The sequence below is a fragment of the Saimiri boliviensis genome, chromosome 7, assembly GCF_048565385.1.
Source record: "Saimiri boliviensis isolate mSaiBol1 chromosome 7, mSaiBol1.pri, whole genome shotgun sequence".
Lineage (NCBI taxonomy): Eukaryota > Metazoa > Chordata > Mammalia > Primates > Cebidae > Saimiri > Saimiri boliviensis.
In genome coordinates, this window is record NC_133455.1 from 87097949 (window position 1) to 87120518 (window position 22570).

The 22570-nt window shown below is 36.6% G+C and overlaps 2 protein-coding genes across 8 annotated transcripts in view; one reads left to right on the forward strand and one right to left on the reverse strand.

Moving 5' to 3' along the window:
* Positions 1–133: 133 nt before the first annotated feature.
* ETFRF1 (electron transfer flavoprotein regulatory factor 1) lies at positions 134–7543 on the forward strand. 3 transcript variants are annotated; one of them, XM_074402932.1, is made up of 4 exons: positions 139–221; positions 2910–3023; positions 6451–6538; positions 6622–7543. In XM_074402932.1, exons 3-4 carry the CDS (start codon positions 6488–6490, stop codon positions 6841–6843), a joined length of 273 nt encoding a protein of 90 aa, XP_074259033.1. In that variant the 5' UTR covers positions 139–221; positions 2910–3023; positions 6451–6487; the 3' UTR covers positions 6844–7543. The 3 variants fall into 3 exon arrangements, with proteins under 3 accessions (XP_003926634.1, XP_074259033.1, XP_010335623.1); XM_003926585.4 differs by lacking the exon at positions 2910–3023 and having other exon boundaries at positions 134–221; XM_010337321.3 differs by lacking the exon at positions 2910–3023 and having other exon boundaries at positions 141–225.
* A 220-nt stretch (positions 7544–7763) lies between these two features.
* The window catches only part of KRAS (KRAS proto-oncogene, GTPase), a 47813-nt gene continuing 33006 nt past the window's right edge, over positions 7764–22570 (reverse strand). For 3 of the 5 annotated variants that reach the window (XM_039471909.2, XM_039471907.2, XM_074402931.1), the window contains exons 5-6: positions 18238–18361; positions 12313–12400 (exon numbers count right to left, since the gene is read on the reverse strand). In XM_039471909.2, coding sequence (XP_039327843.1) covers positions 18242–18361 — 120 coding nt within the window. In that variant the 3' untranslated portion in view covers positions 12313–12400; positions 18238–18241. Of the gene's footprint in view, positions 12401–15361; positions 15363–18237; positions 18362–22570 lie in introns of all 5 variants that reach the window. The other 2 variants (XM_039471910.2, XM_039471908.2) reach the window with 2 other exon arrangements.

The following is a 22570-nucleotide window of genomic DNA, read 5'->3' on the forward strand; positions in this document are numbered from 1 at the left end:
ACTCAGCTTGCGTGGACGAAAGCGCCTGGGTTGTCCGGACGACAGGCCCCGCCCACCTGGGGGGCGCCATCAAAAGTGCGCAGCCGCGCTGGGGCCCTTCCGGCCGGCGCCCCGCCCCCTTCTCCCCGCTTGCCCCACCTCCCCCAACCCCGCCCCGCTTCGCCGTCGACGGACTGAGGGTCGAAGTGCTGGAAGCTCTTACTGTTCCGGCGTGCAGGAAAGTGCGTGAGTGCCGCCGCCGGGGAGTTTTGTTCGGTTCCCGGATTCTGGGGTCTGGGGACAAGTGCGCTCTGGGCGAGGACCACCGGGCGTGGGGAAGAGGGTTCTGAGCGTCTCTGACGTTGACAGATTATTTCCTAGAGCGTGTTGGTGGGCGATCTTTCAGTGAGGGTTTCGACCAGGAAGGGAGCCGGCTTGCGACGGGTTCAGGCAGCGGACACCCGGTGGGCGGCCTGGGCCACTGCGGGTTAGGCCAGCAGGAGGACGGGGCCCGTTTGGCAATTTAAAGAGGGAAGTAAGTTGGCTCCAGGAAGGTTATTTTAAGATTAATGTCCTTCGGATTCCTCTCAGCTCTATTGTTTACTTTCTGTGCAGCGTTAAGTGTCCTTTTTCCTAAGAGCGCCCTAAGCAAAAATTGAAAATGAAGCAATTCCTGGGTAAAATATTCCTTAACATGAAGATCGCTGAGGCCCCAAAAAGTCATTAGTTTCCCAAGGTCACAGACTAATTGTACTAACCAGTAGCACAACCTTCAGAATTTCAGTCTCCTCCCACATGAAGAAACGCTAGCACCTTACACCAACAGGAAAACTACAATTAAGTGAGGCTGTTCTCCTCAAGCCCGACTGAGTTCTCTATAATTTTAGGGCATACTTACACCCTGTTTTAGCATTATGAGACCTGAAATACTTCTAAATTACTGGCACCATTTCTCATCTCTGAATTCTAAGTTTAGAATGCTCGATCCCTTCCAATGTTACTGACTGCATGCATTATTCATAAATAGTAGGACCAAGCTAGTCTTTGTGAGTTAAAGTGTTGTCATCCCCATTGTAACAAATCCAGGTTGTGTAATATTTATTAGTATTTCACATCCATATCCTGGTAGCAAGATGAAAACATTTTAATAGCGACTTTGTACAGAGCTCTTACTGAGTTTACTGTAGCTATTTGGTATGGAAGTTAAGGTTTCCTTTTAAATTATCAGTAAAACTAATGTTTAATGATAAAACACCTCAGTCAACTCAAATTAGGATTGATGGGGGTAAGGAGATGGTAGAGTAATTCCAAGGTACCTTAAAATAGTGGGCTTTTAGAGGAGAGGCTTTACTGAAGTTCTCACTCTACCTCATGGGGAAGAATGATTAACAACCTTGGGCACCATCACCCCCAACAAGATGACAATTTTCCATTAGCCCAAAACTGGAACTGGTTAAGTCTTAACTCAGCGTAGAATTACTGGCGGGGGAAGCGGGGGCGGGGCGGGAGAAGCTGTCAATAGGCACTGCATCCCCTCTCATCCAGCCCACACCCCCAAGTTCTCAGAATCATAGGGGGCTTCTTTTAGTCCTTAACTCACTTGGCTCTTAAAAACAGTAATCTCCATGACTTCATGCACAGTTCAGGAGCAGCCCCAGAGGGCCCTGCTGAACCCAATTTGTTTATTCACTACTTTGTGAACCCAAGGAAACCTATTTCTCTTAATGGCTAAAATAAACCTAAATGCTTCAAGGTAAACTGCATTAATTCATAAAAGTTAACATATCAAATAAAAACAAATGTACCTTAGCCAAATTAGTTCCATTTTTTCTAGGCAAGTCTTTTATAATACATAATTTGTAAAAAGACCAACAACTAAAAAGGACAACTTAAGCCAGGTCCCTAAAAGCTTTCACAAATGACAAATTGTGAATTAAATGAAGCTGTGCTGTTTGTCAGGCATTAAACAGGTTATAGTTTGCAATTTGAAATTACATCTATGTAGATTTAATTTTAAATTATGTGAAAAGCACATGGTTCCTAAGAGGTGTTTTTTTGTTTTGAGATAGAGTCTCAAAATGAATTTTGCCCAGGCAGGAGCAGTGGTACAATCATGGCTCACTATAGCCTCAACCTCCTGGGCTCAAGTGATCCTCCCACCTCAGCTTCCAAATGGCTGAGACTACAAGCACATGCCACCATGCCTAATTTTTTTTTTTTTTTTTTTTTTTTTTTTTTTACTTTTAGTAGAGATGAGATCTCACTGTGTTGCCCAGGCTGGTCCCAAATTCCTAAGCTCAAGCCATCTTCCTACCCTGGCCTCCCAAAAGTGCTGAGATTACAGGTATAAGCCACCATACCCAGCATAAGAATCATTCTTCAATAAGATTATTTCACACTGGTAATGGTTGTCTGCCAAAGGAAAAAAAAAGTTTAAAAAATGAAGTAGTTAATATAGTGGGTTAAATACCCTCATCTAATTTTACTCCCTTCCAAAACTACTAAATCTATAGTAAAATGATAAAAAAATTGGAAAAATGCGGACAGGAGAAAACAGCAATAAAACGTCAGCAGCTGGAAAACAGGTGAATGAATGTGACGTAGCACACCAGAAAAACCCAGTTTACTCTGCAAAATTCTCAAAAGGCACTGAAACAAGGGCCCTGAAATTGGAAATGAAGAATGAAATAAATTAAAGCAGACTACATGAAAGCTATTTGAGAAACGACTCTAAGTAACTCTACCACCTTACTCCCATAGAAGACTAGAGGTTTATTTCTGGACAAAGTATTACTAGACCCTGGACTAGGGCATCCTCAGGCATTCTAGAGTTCATGAGAAGCACACTGGAAACAAAATTAAGTGAATTTAGGTATATACAGTGCTGGATACAGGACTTGCATTCCTCTTTCATTTTTAATGTTTAATAGGCAAATCCTAAGAAGGCTGTCTACTCTGGGGAACTGACCAGCCCAGGAGGAGCAATCCCAGATACATGCCTGTAATCCCAGCATTTTGGGAGGCTGGGGCAGGCGGATCACGAGGTGAGGAGTTCAAGACCAACCTAACCAACATTGTAAAACCCCGTCTCTACTAAAAATACAAAAATTAGCTGGGCATGGTGGCACGTGCCTGTAATTCTAGCCACTCAGGAGGCTGAGGCAGGAGAATTGCTTGGACCCAGGTGGCAGAGGTTGCAGTGAGCTGAGATCACCCCACTGCACTCCAGCCTGGGCAATAGAGTGAGACTCCGTCTCCAAAACAAAACAAGATACTGCCATCAGAGGCTTCCCAGTAAAGACCCACTCAGAGCACCCTAAGTGAAGCTCAAAATCTGTAAGCTTCCCATATATACAGATCTAAAAAGCATTTTTGTCTTTTGACTCATAAGAGTAGACAGAAAAGAATGATCAGACTGGAATAAAGCTCAGAAGTGATAGAGACAAAAGCAAGCAGAAAAGCAATTTGAAGAAATGGAACAGAACATTTCAAGAAAGGAATTATCAGTGAACTTGGAAAGAAAATAGGCCTACATAGTATGCTTATTATGTGAATTAGCTCATAAATAGTAATAAGTACAATTTTACAAGTATGAATGTAGAAGTAATGTTGATTCTGGTGTGATTTTTTTTTTCTCCCCTAAGAGAAGCCAGAAAAGCAGTAAATTTGTGACCTTCGCAAGAAAAGGTCTTGGCTTCATTGCTATGCTGGCAGCAACTCCCTTTCATGTTTTTTAATTTATTCAAGTGTGTATTCCCAGGGTTCCCTCCCCAGAGAGGCATACCCCAAGTTCTGTGCAGCCATTGACTGGGGGCAAGTAAAGTCACCTATGCTACCCACGAATTGGCAGCCTTGTGGTTTAGATCAATTTCTACTTCCATGTGTTATCTCAGCATCTCTTAGCTCTGTTTTTAGACTTTTGCTGTCATCTCTATTTTTTTTTTAAGTTTTGCTGAAGTAGAATTGATAATGAATTACACTTAAAAAGTACAATTTGATCAATTTGGTTCATATATACACATCTATATATGCATATTTATAGATATAAATGAACTATATAGTATATATACTATATATAGTATACATGTAATTTTTGTTACCACGGCCAGAAATCAGTAGACTGGCACCTCTGCTTGTATATATATTAAATAGAGGCCCCATTGTACTCCAGCCTGGGCAACAACAGCAGAGCTCCCTCTCACAAAAAAATAAAAGTATATATATGTTGTGCCTGGGTGCAGTGCCTTACACCTGTAATTCTAGCATTTTGGGAGGCTAAGGTGGTGGCCAGATCACAAGGTCAGTAGATCAAGACTATGCTGGCCAACATGGTAAAGCCCCATCTCTACTAAAATTTAAAAAAATAAAAATAAAAATAAGAAGCCAGGCATAGTGGCCAGTGCCTGTAGTCCCAACTACTCGGGAGGCTGAGGCAGGAGAATCACTTGAACCCAGGAGGTGGAGGTTGCAGTTAGCCAAGATCGTGTCACCACACTCCAGCATGGGTGACAAGAGACTCTGTCTCAAAAAAAAAAAAAAATTGCTTCCTGCTTGCCCTTCACAATAATTCAGTCCAAAAGCCATTACGTGGGGCTGAGCAAGGTAGGCATCTGGGGAAGGGGCGTGTTGAGAGAAAGGCTGGCAAGGTAGTAGCCCAGCAGGGGGTAGTGGAGCCCAAATGCAGTGAGTAGGGCCTCTGGAAGTAAGGGACTGTGCACAGCAGCGGCCCAGCAGGGGATGAGGGTGTCCTGTTAGGGTGAAGGAAATGGTGGCACAGGTTTTTGGAGTGGGAACAAAAGGTGAGCCTTATCCAGAAGGGAGGAAGTGGTGCAGCGTAAGTTGCTTGAGCCCAAGAGGGTAGGCTAGGGGAAAGGAGTAATGAGAAGACAACGAATGCAGGATGGTGGCAGTGGCACTCTGACATGAGGTGGCAGAGCTCAGAGAGTAGTGTGTGTGCTGAATGGTGACAGCAACAGAAATTTCACTACATAGTGAGAGGAGTGATGAATGAGAACACATGGACACGGGAAGGGGAGCACTACACACTGGGGTCCATTGGGGGGAAATGGGGGAGGGACGGGGGGTGGGGAGGTGGGGAGAGATAGCATGGGGAGAAATGACAGATATAGGTGAGGGGAAGGAAGGCAGCAAATCACACTGCCATGTGTGTACCTATGCAACAATCTTGCATGTTCTTCACATGTACCCCAAAACCTAAAATGCAATAAAAAATAAATAATAAAAAATAAAAAAAAAATATTTTTTTTCATTTTTTAAAAGTAAATTTATAAAGGACAAGTGGGAACCAGACTTATTGTTGGACAAGAGTATTAAACCCATGTAAAGAGGGGAAATGAAAATAAACCCTGTAGTATTGGAATTGAATGTTAGGTATCAGAGTATATGGAGATTAACATAAAAATACAACACACCACTAAAATCTGCATGTTTTATACACTTGCAGCTTTGTCACTTAGAGGACCTGGGAACAGGCAGTCCCATGGTAATTAGCATTTCTAGCACCCAGAATTTGGTTTCTAAAACATTCCATCCAGATTATAGTTTCCAAATGCTATTCTGCATTAAAAGGACTAGGTTCCTTGGAGAAATAATTTTATAATGGACAATCTTAGGAAACACGACTTTAATCGGGTAATCAAAATTAACAGCAATCACAATGGAACAAATTTCAATTGCATCCACCTGATAGGATGCAGTGTTAAACATTCACTATTTAATCCCCATAACTCTGGCGGGTAGTGGGAATTATTTTCTAGGTTTAGGCTGTCATTGTGCCTTTAAGGAGCCTCCTTTCCTCAATAGCATTAATACATTACACAGAAAGAGGTTATGATTTCTCTCACTGGATGTCACCTGTTCCTCAGAGACACCCTCTTACAGGTTGTTTCTGGTCTCTTCACCACCAATCTTACTGCCCATCTACTATTCCAACCTGCTTAACTCACTCAGTTTCTGCTAGTTTTTAAGCCTCTCTTTGGATAAGCACCCATCGAGATTTGATCAGGCCTCTGCTCAATGCCTGTCCAATGGTCTAGACTTGCCTAGAGAGCAGGGTAAGATAATCTCTTTTTTCATAAGCAAAACTCAGGCTCAGCAAAGTTAATCTGTACATTATGCAGCTGGGATTTAAATCTAGTTCTAACTCACTCCACTGTGGCGAAAAAGGAGGTACACCTACCTGTGACAATCCACTTTCTCTCTCATTTACTTCATATGACTTCTCGCAATTGTTAGCTGTCTTCTTTGCTTATTTTGCCTCCTGTAGGAAAAGTTAATTCTGTGACAGCATATTATTTTATCTGATGTGTCTATAACTATATCCCAGTAAATGGAACAAAAAGTTCGCAAGAAATATTTATTGAATGTAAAAAAAGTTACTGTTTTCTTAATGTATATAACCTTTTTTCTAAGACTACAGTGCAGCTAACTGCAAATTTTCCTTTTCTTTAGGTATGTTATGCATAAAAGTGGATAATGTACAGGATAAATGAAAATGGCCAATTCTTTAAGAGGAGAAGTATTAAATCTTTATAAAAATGTAAGTAATTATGTTGCCAATTTTATAAAACTGTTATTATATGACATGGATTGTTTAGAAATACACAATCTTTCTTTTTGAAGCTGCTGTATCTTGGACGAGACTATCCAAAAGGAGCAGACTATTTTAAAAGGCGTTTGAAGAATGTTTTCCTTAAAAACAAAGATGTGAAGAATCCAGAGAAGATCAAAGAACTTATTGCACAGGGTGAATTTGTAATGAAAGAGCTAGAAGCCTTATACTTCCTTAGGAAATACAGAGCTATGAAGCAACGCTATTATTCAGATACCAACAAAACTACTTGATCATTACAACTTTAATTTAGCTGACAATCAGTGCCAGCTGTTTATATATACCAGCTATTGTAAAATAATTCTAACGTAAAATGGGAAGATACACGTTGTGTAAAAAATCCATGAGCTGCCCTACTGAACTAAGTAGGTTTCAGCTTCTGTTCAAACTGAGAGATTTATCACCAACTTTTATGCTCAATTTTGATACGAAGATAGCAATTTAGCTATACTACCACTTATAATGAGCACCCAATTTTGAATGAAAATATACACTTAATTCTGTAACTTAATAGGACTTAGCCAATTATTTTTAGCTTATTTCTCCATTTTGCTGATCAGAATGCCATTTACTGAACATTGAATAAGCAAAATAATTTCTTACACACTTATTTCTCTTAATTTTTGAAAGGAATCCCTTATTTTTTCACTCAATTTGGTATATTAACTGCACATATTCAGGGCTCACTACAAAACAAACAGTTCCTGGTAATGATTTAAACGTAGTTATAGAAGTAATAATATGTATGGAGTCATTACTTCTGCATTGAAATAGTCTGCTAGTGACAGGCATTACATACATAACTATTCAATTATTTTCATTATTAATGTTACTGCTGCTACCTTTGGGCCTAAAACCAAATTACCTGTTGTGTATCAATTACCTTCTTTGATAAAGGAAATAAATAATGTTATTCTATTATTTTGTCATAAAGGCCAACTTGTTTTGCATCTACTTCTAAATATGGTTTTAAATTTAAGCAAACACACCTTGACAAAGTATCCACAGCACCTTTTATAAATAAAGGATATTTCTAACTTACAAGCTGCATAAAAGATTCACCGGTATACTATAGTGTCTGTGGCTTATAAAGTATTCCATATCCATTTCAGGGCAAACAGTTCAAATTCCATGAAGAAATAAACACTCATAGTCACTGTAACTATTTTTATTACATTACAATAATTAGGAGTAGTACAGTTCATGACAAAAATATTACAAATTTTAGATCACTTCACAGCACATACTCCTATAAACATTTAAAAGTTAATTCCAATTAAAAGAGTGGTCATTTTCAATGTTTGATATGACCAACATTCCTAGGTCAGCGCAGCCAAATGATGGAAAACAACTGGATCACACTGCATATGTCCCACAAAAGAAAGCACAATGTACAAAATGTGCATGTTTCAGTTTACACTATACAAAAATAGTTAAAATACATTCCAGGTAAACATGTTACATTAAGAAATAGTACTAGTAAGAAATTGGCACTCAAAAGGAAAAATGCAAAAGTATTTTCAACATGAAAACACAAGACAGTGGAATTGGAAACTTTGGGATAAAACATTGTAACCCAGGTAGCTCTATGGGGGGGGGGGGGGGGGAGATGGGCCCTCAACATTTCTGCAGATAACTTTTTTTTTCCCTAAATTCATCTAAATTACCTATCATTATCCCAAACAGGCACTTCAAACTATTAAACTAAAACACAAATCTTAATCTAGTTATGACTATTCCTTAATAACTCATCTGAGTCTCTTTAGAAAGAAATTTTTATTTTCTGACAGCTATCAGTTGTATGCTATTCAATTTCTCAATGCAGAATTCATGCTTTTCAGTATTAACACAGAATTTATTAAATATAAATTCAGCTTTAAAGTAACTGCTGGGTTCTAAAAAACATTACTACATAATTATCAAAAAATCATTACTTTTTGACAAATGGAAATCTTCAGATAGTTTTTACTATTTAAAAAAATCCCCTAAACTGTGTATATACTGTTTGAAGAAAACATGGTCAGAAGAAAAAAAAAAAATCACTGGAATACAAATGAGATGAACTTGTGCAAACTGTAACTTAACATGCCCCACAGTTTATATATATATATTAGGACAAAATTGTGCAATGGTGACAACAGTTTTGATAACCTATAAAAGTTAGGTTCTAAGTTCCTATGCAGTGTGACTCAGTTAAAATAGAGCCTAGAATGCCTAATTGGGAATATTCACTCAAATGACACAGTATGTCTGCTATATTCTTCCACAAAATGTTAATGCCTAAGACTATGTAATTTAGCATTTTTTAAAAACTTCAACAAGGATTTTTATCTTTAAGGCTGTAATAATTAGATAACATTTATTTCTAGAATTCTCCCCCCACCCTTTTAAAATTTCTACAAAAACCTTTTGTTAAACCATTCAAAGTTCACATAATAAAAGGTAATTACCACTACCTTTAAAAAAATGCCCATCTACATCAAAAATTCAAGAGGCCTAAATATCCCCTCATAAGCACTGCAGTTCCTGAAGTATGGCCATTCTTTCTGTGTAGAAACAAGAGGTACTGTGTAAGTCTTAACACCCTACCTAAACAATGTCCCATAGATCTGTAGTTTAGCATAGCATTTCAGAAATCATACTTTTACATAGACGTTTCCTTGTCTGTGAACTAGTTCAGCACCTGTTTATTTGTACCCAGATAAAACTATTGATTTTTAAGTCTATTTTAATTATGCAGAGAAAACTGGAATATTACACATTTGGGAATTTTAATATGAGTATCTGACATACACCTTAATGTGTACAGTAATTGTCCCAATAGAATCACATAGTTATGCCAAATAAAAAACAATATAATCAAGTTTATTTCTTTAAAACAACGAAGTGATTTACATAAAGTAGCTCGATCAAAGAGTTGCACTGGAATCATAGTAAAACAATTACAGAACTGGCAGAACCTTAGAGACCAAACCCCTTCTTTACAAAACTAAAATACACATTGTGTTATCTCTGGGTCATATGCCAAAGGCCTTACTAAGATATTACAGACCATGCTAGCACTACCTAAGGACCGGGATTATGTCTGTTGTTTGGGGATACCATATACCCAGTGCCTTGTGCAGTGACTGACAACTGGTAGGCACTCAATAAATATTTACTGAATAAATGAGTTCTGCAAAACAGCTTTATGAGGCTGAGGCGGGCAAATCACTTGAGGTCTGGACTTCAAAACCAGCCTGGCCAACAGGGTGAAACCCCATCTCTACTATAAATGCAAAAATTAGCCAAGCATGATGGCATACGCCTGTAATCCCAGCTACTCGGGAGGCTGAGGCACGAGAATCACTTGAACCTGGGAAACGAAGGTTGCAGTGAGCCAAGATGGCGCCACTGCATTCCAGCCTGGGTGACAGAGTGAGACTCTGTCTCAAAAAACAAACAAAAGAAACTATGCTTTATGAATTAAAGTATTTTTCATTGTAAGAAGATTTCTGGTTATTAAAACAATGGAATGTATTACTGTTGCCAGGGTAGTCCTAGTTATAGATTACCTAAAGAATTATTTCAACACTAACTTTATTAAGTTATCCTTCTATTGGATAGAGACCATCTACTCATACCAGGTTTGAAAATTCCTACTGTTGCTAATGGACTGGGCAGCAAAGAGATGTTCAAAGGATCAGCAACCACCTGAAAATTAGCTATTAGGTCAAATCCCATTATGATATCTGTCAGATGCTTTTGAGCCCTGAGAAAATAAGATGTAAGGCTCAAAATTTTGATGTGACTTAATGGGAAACTTTCATGGAGATATCCACAAGAGCAGTAAATCTTATGGTTAGGGGAATTACAAGTATTAAAATTTCATCAAGTCATGGGACATGTGGAAGGTAGGCAGGCAAAAGGACATTAATAGAGAAGGAGAGTCCTAAAACAAGAATGGATATTCAAATATAAACTTCACCTCTTGCACAATTTTGCCCAAGATTGGCATTGAAGATGGTAACATAGGTTAAAAAGTTACAGATTGTGCTCAGCTTGAAAAATAAGTGTATCTTATGTAAACGGAATATAAATCACACAGTTGTAAAAAAGCTAAGAGTTTGAGATGACTTCTTTTAACATGAAGAAATGGACAGTAAATGATTTCCTCAAAATCAGAGTCCTAAAAGACACCTATCTAGAACCTAAGTCACCTTCCTCCTAGTCCAGTGATATTTTCACCTCACACCATCTCACTTCATATATTTTAAAATAAGTGACATTGTAAATGTATTAAAAGGATTGTTTTTATTCATATTTATTTTTAAAGCATTATTCTTAAACATGGATCAGACTTGAAAAGTGTTTATGAAATGTTAATTTAACCAGTGTTAAGAGAAGTAGCCAAACAGATTTTAAAACTTCTTCACTTCACTGTTTAAGACAAATTAATGTCTTGGCACACCATCACCCCAAAATCTCAACTTTTGAGTTAATATTTAAAAGTAACTTTTAAAAAAAGTTTGTTTTCTTAAAAACAAAAGTGATGCTCTTGATGTGTCAGCAGGATCACCTTCCAAACTGTCCTAATCCCTCCCCATTTTGACCAACCAATGCATGACAACACTGCATGACCGCGGGGACACAGTCCACGCTGTGACACTCTCTATGAAAGCTCAAAGGTTCACACAAGGCCTGGCCTTGCAACCTTCGTCTCTTCAATACCTACTAAGCTATAACTGGCCCAAATAATCTTTAGTATCACAAGCAGACTTAAAACTATCTTCAAAGACTGAAGTTGAAGAAAAGATTATACTATGAAAGAGCAATCTGACACAGGGAGACTACATTTAATTCCTATAATTTTTAATACATGTTAAATTCTTTTCAATTATTATAAAAATTTAGTAGCGTGTAAATATAGCCCCAAAATGGTTGCTATACTCCCCATTTCATACTGGGTTTGCCTTAACAGGAAAAGCTATTAGGAGTCTTTAATTTATCTAATGTGAAAAGGAAATGGCCTTATAATAGTTTCCATTGCCTTGTAATTTTTTTCCATTTTTTTTCTTTTTATAGAAAAAATATAGTATTTTTGGGAAGGTGACCATGACTAACAGCAGTGGAAAGGGAGAAAAAACCTTTGTGAACAGTGTAACTTTACATTCATCAGGGATGACAAACTATAGGACATGATGCCTAGAAGAATCACCAGGAAGCCCATAAATTTGTGTTCCCTCAATGTTTTGAGTAAAACCAGTTATAAAGCCTCAAATGAAATTATAATTAGTAATTAATCCATTTATGTGACTAGGTAAGACACAGAATAGGGATGATTCAAAAGCTTCATTAATTTGTTTCACACCAACGTTCACAATTGGTAAGAAAAAGAGGAAGTAATCAACTGCATGCACCAAAAACCCCAAGACAGAAATCTTAGGTATTCAGTTTCTTTTTCACAGGCATTGCTAGTTCAAAAACCAAAACTCTGGGAATACTGGCACTTAGAGAAAAAAAAAAGTTTCCACTGTCATTTTAAAATAAGCATTTAAGGTAAAAGCTAACAGTCTGCATGGAGCAGGAAAAAAAAAAATTAGGTAATGCTAAAACAAATGCTAATAATTTAGTGTAATGTACAAAAATTACCACTTTTACTAGTATGCCTTAAGAAAAAAGTACAAATTGTATTTACATAATTACACACTTTGTCTTTGACTTCTTTTTCTTCTTTTTACCATCTTTGCTCATCTTTTCTTTATGTTTTCGAATTTCTCGAACTAATGTATAGAAGGCATCATCAACACCCTGAAATACATAAAAAGTATTAAAATGTGAATATATATGATGGCTTCATGTGTACAAATAACAGATTTCCATTTATTAATGGAAACAATATTGAGAAAGGATTCTTTATGTTTCTCTTCAGGCAACTGAATATATATTACATATATTAGACTTTAGGATTCTTAAATGTAATTTGCACAGATATTTTGTCAATATTATAAACAGGAACACTAACTTTCACAATAGGCAAGGATAATCAACAGCACAGAATTTTGAATAAGGTAATGACTTTTTCACAGGCGATCTTAATTTGCTACTATTTTTTTCCACATTGGGAAACCTCAGTCACCAAAATCCAAATGCATTTGTGTTTGCGTGTATGTGTGTACACTTAATTGTCCTTGTGTTTCTGGACTTATTTGATATAAGCCATGCAGCTGTAAACTATTTTCAAAAATCTTCAACACAATAACAGTATTTGAGCTATACTTACGTAAAATCCATTGGATTAAATATTTACCAAGAAGTAAACAGTATTCAAATATCCTAGTCCAATAATTTATCAAGAAGTAAACAGTATCTTAACATAGTATTTCAGTTGTCAAATAACATATATTAAGGGATTCCTTTCAATTCATATATTTATCAATTAAAAAAAAAAGGTTTAAAGAGACCACAACACAGGAGAATACCACTTTAAAAAACCTAATACCTCAGATTTGTGGAGAAATCAGCTAAATCTTTTGAAAGTTTACCAATGTGGAGGAGATTCTCTCTTTATCCCATAAAGTTTTAATTTCTGTTTAATACATTAGGTATTCAAAAGCTTGCCATATAAGGCCAAATATCTTGCCTTCAGAGTTAAACAGTCACTGCAACCACCATCTATTTATGACTAAAGCAAGGTTGTTTAATAGCTAAAAGTAATTTTAAGCCATAATAATTTTCAACCTAATAATCTACAGTGTGAAAAATGGCACTCTAAAAGTGGGAGAACAGTAGATTTTAAACCTGCAATACTTAAATTATGCAAGATCCGTACACAAGCCAATTCTTGTCATGTCTCCACTTAAAAGTATAAATAAAAGCAAAAAAAAAAAATGAAAAAATATAATTCTCTCTGTATTTTAAAGCCTGTTCAACTGAGTAGTAACTATAAAAAGAAAATTTGTTAACCTCACAATATACTTCCAAACCTAGGCAGCAGAGGGAGTCTTAGAAACAAATACCCAACACATCAAGTTGTATAAATCAACCCACTTGAAGAACAATGAAAACTGGGTTTTTACATATTGTAATCATTTCTGTTGGATAATATAAATTATGTAAATAAATATAAAAATTATACATGTAAAAAATTCAGGTTATATTATCTTAAAATTAAAATGTTAAGTGGGCTGGCTGCAGTGGCTTATGCCTGTAATCTCAGCACTTTGGGAGGTCGAAGTGGGTGGATCACTTGAGGTCAGGAGTTTGAGACCAGCCTGGCCCACATGGTGAAATTCCATCTCTACTAAAAATACAAAAATTAGCTGGGCATGGTGGCAGGAGCCTGTAATTCCAGCTACTCACAAGACTGAGGCAGGGAAACTGCTTGAACCCAGGAGGCAGAGGCTGTAGTGAGCTGAGATCACACCACTGCACTCAGAGTGAGACTCCATCTCAAAAAAAAAAAAAAACCCAAAAATGTTAAGTGATATTTCTCCTTTAATGTACTAATAAGATTAATATTTCAAAATAATAAAATTTAGAACATGAACACTGAAAATTAGCTACAGTTAACGAGTGTTCATAAGCATGACCAGTATTTTAAGAGGTAAACAGAATGGGAATGAGAGGCTTGTCCATATTAAGAGAACAGTAGGATAAAAACAGCATTAACTTATTTGAGCACTAGTGAATAAATGTCTCCAATAAAGTCCCCAAACTGCACTCATTGATGTTTCCCACTTTATAATATCATTACTGATACAACACAAACATATGCTTTTGTTTCTCCCAAAGGAGAAAGGAAAAGTGGTTAAGAAATAATTTATCAGCAACACAATACCATCATCAAGGCTTGATTATATGTATGTATGTGTTTGTATCCCTTTAGGCTAACCTCTTTAACTCATACAGAGGGGAAAATTTTCAATGATGTAATAAAAATTATCGTGTAGCTTGCCAGCACTTGACAATTTAGAATCATAACCCTTAGAATGTGATGGGATCTTAAAAGAGGATCTAATCTAACTCCCTCACCCTGCATGAATTAATTCCCTTTGATCACATCCTTATGTAATCTATTCCATTTCTACCACTTTTTTAATGAAGAAAAATGCCAATGATACCAAAATGGTAAAGCAGAAAAAAAAAAAATGAGAAACCATGTGATGGATACAGAGAAGACACATTTTATGGTGAAAACACAGAATTTGATAACATCACTTTCTAAGATTCTGACAAAGATTTCAGGCTCACATTGCACTGACCTCTGCTCTCTACATCATCTTCTTAGAATTAAATAATTTTGACTGGGTGCAGTGGCTAACAACTACAGTCACAGCAATTTGGGAGGGTGAGGCAGAATTGTCTGAGGCCAGGAGTTTGAGACCAGCCTGGGCAACACAGCAAGACCTCGTCTCTATTTTAAAAATAAATAATAAAAAAATTAATTTCAATAATGAGGGAAATGTCACAATTACACAGAGCAGTGAATTCTTTTTTCTCATATGAGAACTAATCATTCTCACATACACACAAAGACCAAAGTAGTATTCCAGTAATTATTTCGGTTAAACATGATCTTTTTCAGAACCGAGAAAAGCTAATTTATATATGTTTATCATTGTCAAATAAGTTTTATTCATTCATTCATTCATTCATTGCTAGAGCTGGGGTCTCATTGTGTTGTCCAGGCTGGTCTTGAACTCCTGGCCTCAAGCAATCCTCATACCTTGGACTCCTAAAGTTCTGGGATTACAGGTGTGAGCCACTGACCCTGGCCCAAAATTTTTTTATTTTTAATTTTTTTTAGAGATGGAGTCTCTCTCTGTTTCTAGGCTACAGTGCCATGGCACCATCATAGCTCCCTTCAACTTCAAACTCCGGGCAATCCTCCTGCCTCAGCCTCCCAAGCAGCTGATACTACAGGTGCACACCACCACAGTCAGCTTGTCAAATAATTTTTTTTCTTTTGTAGAGACAGAGTCTCGCTCTGTCGCCCAGGTGCAATCTTGCAATTCAGCTCACTGCAACTTCCACCTCCCATGTTCAAGCAATTCTCCTGCCTCAGCCTCCAAGTAGCTGGGACCACAGGTGCACACCACAATGCTCAGCTAATTTCTTTTTTATTTTAGTAGAGACGGGGTTTCACTGTGTTGCCCAGGCTGGTCTCAAACTCCTGAGCTCAGGCAATCCACCCACCTCTGCATGAGCCACTGCACCTGGCCATAAATCTTTTAAAAAAATTTTGTATTTAACTTTAATTTTTTAATTATTACCAAGTATACTTCTTTTTTTATATAAATTACTTCCATGTCTACCATCAAACAATTGTGACATTCACCTATAGTCACCGTATAAAACAAGATTTGCACAAATTAGAAATTTTAGAATAGTATGTTTACACCTTTGTTTTAAATATAAATTAAAGCATAACATTTATTTCACTCTAAACAGTTCTATTCTTAAAATAATCTAATTGTGAGACAATAGGGGGAGAAAATAAAAAATAAAAACCACCAAAAATCTGGTCATGGTACTCTTATTTAAAATGTGCAACTTTTCAAACTGCATTGTTAAATTTGCAATATTTTAATTTAGAGACAATGGTAAAATTTAACATGCAAAATTGCTTTAATTGCAAAATACTGCTTTACACAATGATACTCAAAAAATACTGAGTTCATAAATTTCAGTAAAAATTAATGCCAATTATGCTTTGTTTCTGAGTTTAGTAGATTAGTACACCACATAACATCTTTTGGGATCGAGTCTACTATTCAGATATATATTTTATACTTCTGGAAAACACCTAAAATTCATATAATAAAGAACACCAACTTGTTGTAAGTATAATAAATGATATGCTAGTAGCCTCCTCCTCCTCCCCTTCCTTCTCCTCTCCCTCCTAAAAAAAAAATGATATGCTAGTTTTTGAAAACGGCAATATTACTGCCCGTTCTCAAGAACATGATATATTATAAACAATATGCATCCAAAGCTTAATTAAGCTTTGCCATGAATTTTATGATACCTAGTGAAGTATTTTCTGAGCAAGACAGAGTTTAACATGGGCTAGTTTAGAAACAAAAATGAGAATTCCACACAATAAATATTTACTGGGTAGTTACTATGTGCCAGGAACCTTACTAGGCAATGGGCGTGCAAAAATTAAAAATACGTAATTCTGGCTAAGATTTTCCTGTCAAATAATATAGGAATGAAACAGAAGAGGTTATTTCAACATAACAGAGGAAACATAATAGTTAATAATAATATCCTGGGAATATACAGGAAGGGTTCTAAGCCTAGTTTAAGTGGTTAAAGAAAGATTTTTAGAGCATAGGAGAATGAGGAATCATGAGAGTGTTAGCTAATTAGTAAGACTAGGGATAAAAATACTGGCATCCCAAACGAGAGCCAAGATTCAAGGGAAGGTAGGAAATAACATGCCATTTATTTATAGAAGGACAAAAGACATTCAGGCAAGATGATGAAGTTTTTAGATATAAGACCAAAAAAGAGATGGAGTGGTGGGAAGGTAGTAGGGACTATTTATGACATGCTGTACAACATGAGATTTTATTCTATAGCTAAGTTAGTACCTAGATTTAAAGATAAGAAGATGACTTTTTTTTTTTTGAGATGGAGTTTCCCTCTTATTGCCCAACCTGGAGTGCAATGACACAATTTTGACTCACTGCAACCTCTGCCTCCCATGTTCAAGTGATTCTCCTGCCTTGGCCTCCTGAGTAGCTGGGATTACAGGCATGCACCACCACGCCTGGCTAATTTTTTGTATTTTTAGTAGAAACAGGGTTTCACCGTGTTAGCCAGGCCAGTCTTGAACTCCTGACCTCAGGTGATCTGCCCACTTCAGCCTCCCAAAATGCTGGGATTACAGGTGTGAGCCACTGTGCCCAGCCAAAAATGACATTTCTTAACATATATCTCTCTAGTTGCACAATGAATCATGGCAGCAACTAGTAAATCAGATAGGAGGTTCTAACAGTCCAGAAAGAAATGACAGGGGCCTGAACTAATGATGGCATAAAAGACACAGAATGTAACATCACAGGAATTTGTGGACACTTCCAACTGGGGAACTGGAGGAAAGAGGGCAGTAGGAGTCATCCTAAAACTCCCAGGTTTCTCACTGGGATAAAAAAGTGCTACTGATGCCACTGAGTTGGAGAACTTAGGCAGAAAAATGGTTATTTGCTTATAAAATATCCAAAAGAAAAATACATTTAAGAGTGGCTTTTTCCCACCTTCTGGGCCATGCAATATTATTGCTCTCCACTATCTCTCATATTTTTTTCTCCCTACCTAAAAAGAACCCCAACGCTGCTGATTATCTCAAAACTTGAGTATGATTTCCGTTAAAAATAAAGGTAAATATCAGTTCCCAAATATTCAGTTTACCTAAGACTCATTAAATCATTAGACTTTATGCCAAATATAATTAGTGTACTACAGCCATCAAAACTGTCTCATAATTCCCATTATATTAACTGTACCAATAGGTTTCTTATCTTTTAATATTTCAAGTTAGAATACTACACCTAAGTAGTTCTAAAGTGGTTGCCATTTTGTTACCTTTAAAAGACATCTGCTTTCTGCCAAAATTAATGTGCTGAACTTAAACTTACCAGATTACATTATAATGCATTTTTTAATTTTCACACAGCCAGGAGTCTTTTCTTCTTTGCTGATTTTTTTCAATCTGTATTGTCGGATCTCTCTCACCAATGTATAAAAAGCATCCTCCACTCTCTGCATCGTAAAACACAACTTCTTTAAAGTCTGTTTCATTGGTAAGAGTAATTTATTGGGACAGCCATGTGCAAGAAGTTTGAGATTATGAGCCTGAGATTTGTTTTTTTTTTTTTTTTTTAAACAGACATCAGACTGTTTGAATAAAACTGAGGATGCAGTTTTAAAATATGGGCTAGAATCCTGGTTTGTTCTTAAAAGTCAATTTTGTTTTCTAATGGAATTAAATTTTAAAATTTTTAAATTAGGAATTAGGAGAGATTATGACAAGTGTAAATACATGTATTCGCATTTTGTTTATCAATTAATGCAACCATTTTAGTTTGCTAACCTTGGAATTAAAGCCTAAACTGAAATTCGCTTTAAATCATTTCTCTGACTTAGGAAAAAAGTGATGGGTCTTCTGTACATGTGTAACTACGTTATTTAAATTAAAATCTTAAGGCTATCTGCCATAATATAAAAACATCATGCATTATTTGAAGGACACACACTAAACAGGAACATTTTGTATCCTTACTACAAGTTTTGTTTATTTGAGTTTTTGTTTTAGAGACAGGGTCTCACTGGGTTGTCCAGGATGAAGTGCAGTGGCAAGATCACTACTCTGCAGCTTCCACCTCCCAGGCTAGGTGATCCTCCTGCCTCAGCCTGTCAAATAGCTGGAACTACAGGCAAGCACCACCACACCCGACTGATTTTTGTATTTTTTTGTAGAGACGGGGTTTCACCATGTTGCTGAGGCTGGTCTCAAACTCCTGAGCTCAAGTAATCCGCCTACCTTGGCTTCCAAAGGGCTGGAATTACAGGCATGAGCCACCAAACCTGGCCTTACCACAAGTCTTAAAAATAATTTTTAGAACAGTGTTCAGTCATACTGGCTTTGTACCTTCTATTCTAATTTAAACACTCAACAGGGTTCTTCTTGCTTAAGCCTATGATAAGAAAGCTATGACAACAGGCACAATCATATATTGGCCATATGGAGATAAAAGTTCTTAATCTTTTCCAAACTAGAAATTAAACAGTCATCAAATGGGACAAAGTGCTTAGTTACCTGTGCTGCTAGTTTGTTCAGAAAAGCATACCACCAAAGTAGGGGCACAGAGAAATGCACAGAAATATTAATCTATATGTAGTGCAAATTAAAAGATGTAATACTGGGTTCATTCTTCTAAAAGAAAGGTAAGTATTTTTTAAAGTTGGTATATTTTACTGCACATTTAATTTTAAGGGAATTCTGTTCTTTTATCTTAAAATTGGGAATTAATTACCTAATTTGGGGATTGGCATATTTTAACTTTCTTAAGATTGGTAACATCAATATTTCTATTGAACCAAATGTAGCAAATGGACCCAGCACCTAAAAAGGTAATATATCAAAAGTACCATCTGTAGTTTGTTGTTGTTGTTGTTGTTGTTTTTACAGAGTCTCGCTCCGTTGGCCAGGCTGGAGTGCTGTGGCGTGATCTTGGTTCACCAGCCTCCACCTCCTGGGTTCAAGCAATTCTCCTGCCTTAGCTGCCCAAGTAGCTGGGACTATAGGTGTGCACTGCCACGCCCGGCTAATTTTTCTGTTTTTAGTAGAGATGGGATTGCACCATGTTGGCCAGATGGTCTCAATCTCTTGACCTCGTGATCTGCCCGCCTTGGCCTCCCAAAGTGCTGGGATTATAGGCATGAGCCACCACAGCCAGCCCCATTCATAATTTTAAACTCAATCACACACAGAGAATTGGCAACTACGTATTAATTGAAGTAAACCAATGGCTAGGGGCTTAATTTTTGCATGCAAAAATCATCTGTACATCTATTGCCTACAGTAGTTAAGAAAAACAGACCTGAATTCTTTAGGGCACACTAATTTTTAGAAATCTCAGAAGTATATTAAGAACTGTTTTAGTAACATACAGAAATTTACCTCTAAAGTCAAATTTTAATTTAAAATTCATAATGTTAAGTTTCAGTTCAAAAGTACGCATTTAAGTAATGTGATTATATATTCAAATGCGTATCTCAAGTCATTAACATATACTATCCAGTGATAGATTTCTATTTAACTAATAACAAAAATCATTACAGTCTAAGAACATTCTTATTTTTAATGGAATCAACTTAGTCAACTAGTTAGCTATGCCAACTAGAAATACAAGTTTTCAACCACTTTTAGAAATAATTAAATATGTTGGCACTTTAAATTAAGATACCCACTTACACCTGTACATAAAAGATTTTAAGGGTCGGGTGTGGTAACTCATGGCTGTAGTACTAGCACTTTGAGAGGCCAAGGCAAGAGATGCCAGATGTTTGAAACCTCAACTCTACTAAAAATAAACTAGGCATGTTGGCATGAGCCTCAAGTCCCAGGTACTCAAAAGGCTGAGGCAGGAGGGTTGCCTGAGCCCAGGAGTTTGAGGCTTCAGTGAGCTATGACTGTACCACTGCACTTCAGTCTGGGCAACAAAGCAAGACTGTCTCTAAAAGAAAAAAAATTTTAATGCTTTAAAGTTTAAATTTATCATTAATCCTCAAAAGGAAAGGGTTTATTATTTTTAGCTTTGTCCTTGAGAAAATTATGTATTCAAAATTTTCATTAATAAGCAACATAAATAACTTAAGGCACAAAAATAACTTTTGTAGCATGTAAAATGTAAACCATGAACTCTGTAAGATATTTTCACAAATAATACTCTCAGTTTGAAAATCAATGCATGAAATTTAAATATATATATGTATATATACATATACACACATACAAACCAGGTAAAAGCTCATATTTTCATAAATTGTTTAAGAATGTAAACTTCTATTCCTGTTTAAAAAAAAAAAGTTATAAGGTCAATGTAGAAGTACCAAAACATGCTATGAAGGAGAAAAACAGTATTGGTCCTCTACTAATTTAGCAGAAGCAAATTTTGATTGTAACTTACTTCTAAAATCAGTTTGAATGTGTCTACTTTTTCAGTGTGAGCATCCCCACCACCAATAGTGAAATATATGATTTTTGTTTCCAGCAATGCAGAGAGAGAATTGGAAGCCAATAATTAAAAAGAAGAGATTATTATCCACCACCAAGAATTCAGTGTCAGGACCTCAGTGGCTCAAATAATAGCACACAGTGACTTTTTCCATTTCTTATTTTTACTAGTAAGAAACTTAGGTTTTAGAGAATCCATTATTTACCACAGTTTTCCAGACTGTTATTTCTTGATAATATGTTTTAAAGTCATACTGACATCAAGAGAACATGAGAACATTATCTTTGTGTATACTGTAAAGCACTGGCACTCGCTCTTATTTTAAAAATGCATTATAGTATATATACCTACAAAACAAAACACTGGTTTTTCACATTCCAAAATTTGCAGATAATTTTTAAAGATGAATATAGCCAAAACAGATATTTAATACCCACTATGGCTACTCACTAAGCTCTCAACTGGCACGCAATGATTTATTTTTGAGAATATGGCTTGTTGCCACACATACTCATTTTCTTTCTTTACTTTTTCTTTTTGAGGCGGAGTTTTGCTCTGTCGCCCAGGCTGGAATGCAATGGCACAATCTTGGCTCACTGCAACCTCCGCCTCCCAGGTTCAAGCGATTCTCTCGCCTCAGCCTTCTGAGTAGCTGGGATTACAGGTGCTTGCCACCACGCCCAGCTAATTTTTATATTTTTAGTAGAGATGGGTTTTCACCATGTTAGCCAGGCTGGTCTTGAACTCCTGACCTAGTGATCTGCCTGCCTCGGCCTCCCAAAGTGCTAGGATTACAGGCATGAGCCATTGCACCCAGCCTACTTTTGTTTTTATACACATATACTCATTTCCAAAAGTCGATGATTGAACTTTGAGATTGAAAATATGTAGGAATAAAAGTATACAAGTTTAAATATGTAAATTTTTTACAAGCAAGAGACTGACAACATTTTCAGCTCAACTATTATCTCTAAAACATACTTGTGAGGCAATGGAAACAAAGCACTTCACATAGAGGAAAAACTGTTAACCAAAAGTATCATCTAATTCTTGCTGGACTATGCTTTTACTAAGAGATTTTAAGTAAGTTTTTGTTCCTGTTGAATCTGCAAATTCTTGCAAAACTCTGTCAAGGAAATAACACATTGAATGCCCTAACTGAACTGTATACAGATCCAAGACTATCAGCTTTCTTGCAGGGAGGGGCATGGAGGAAGAAGATGTATACCCA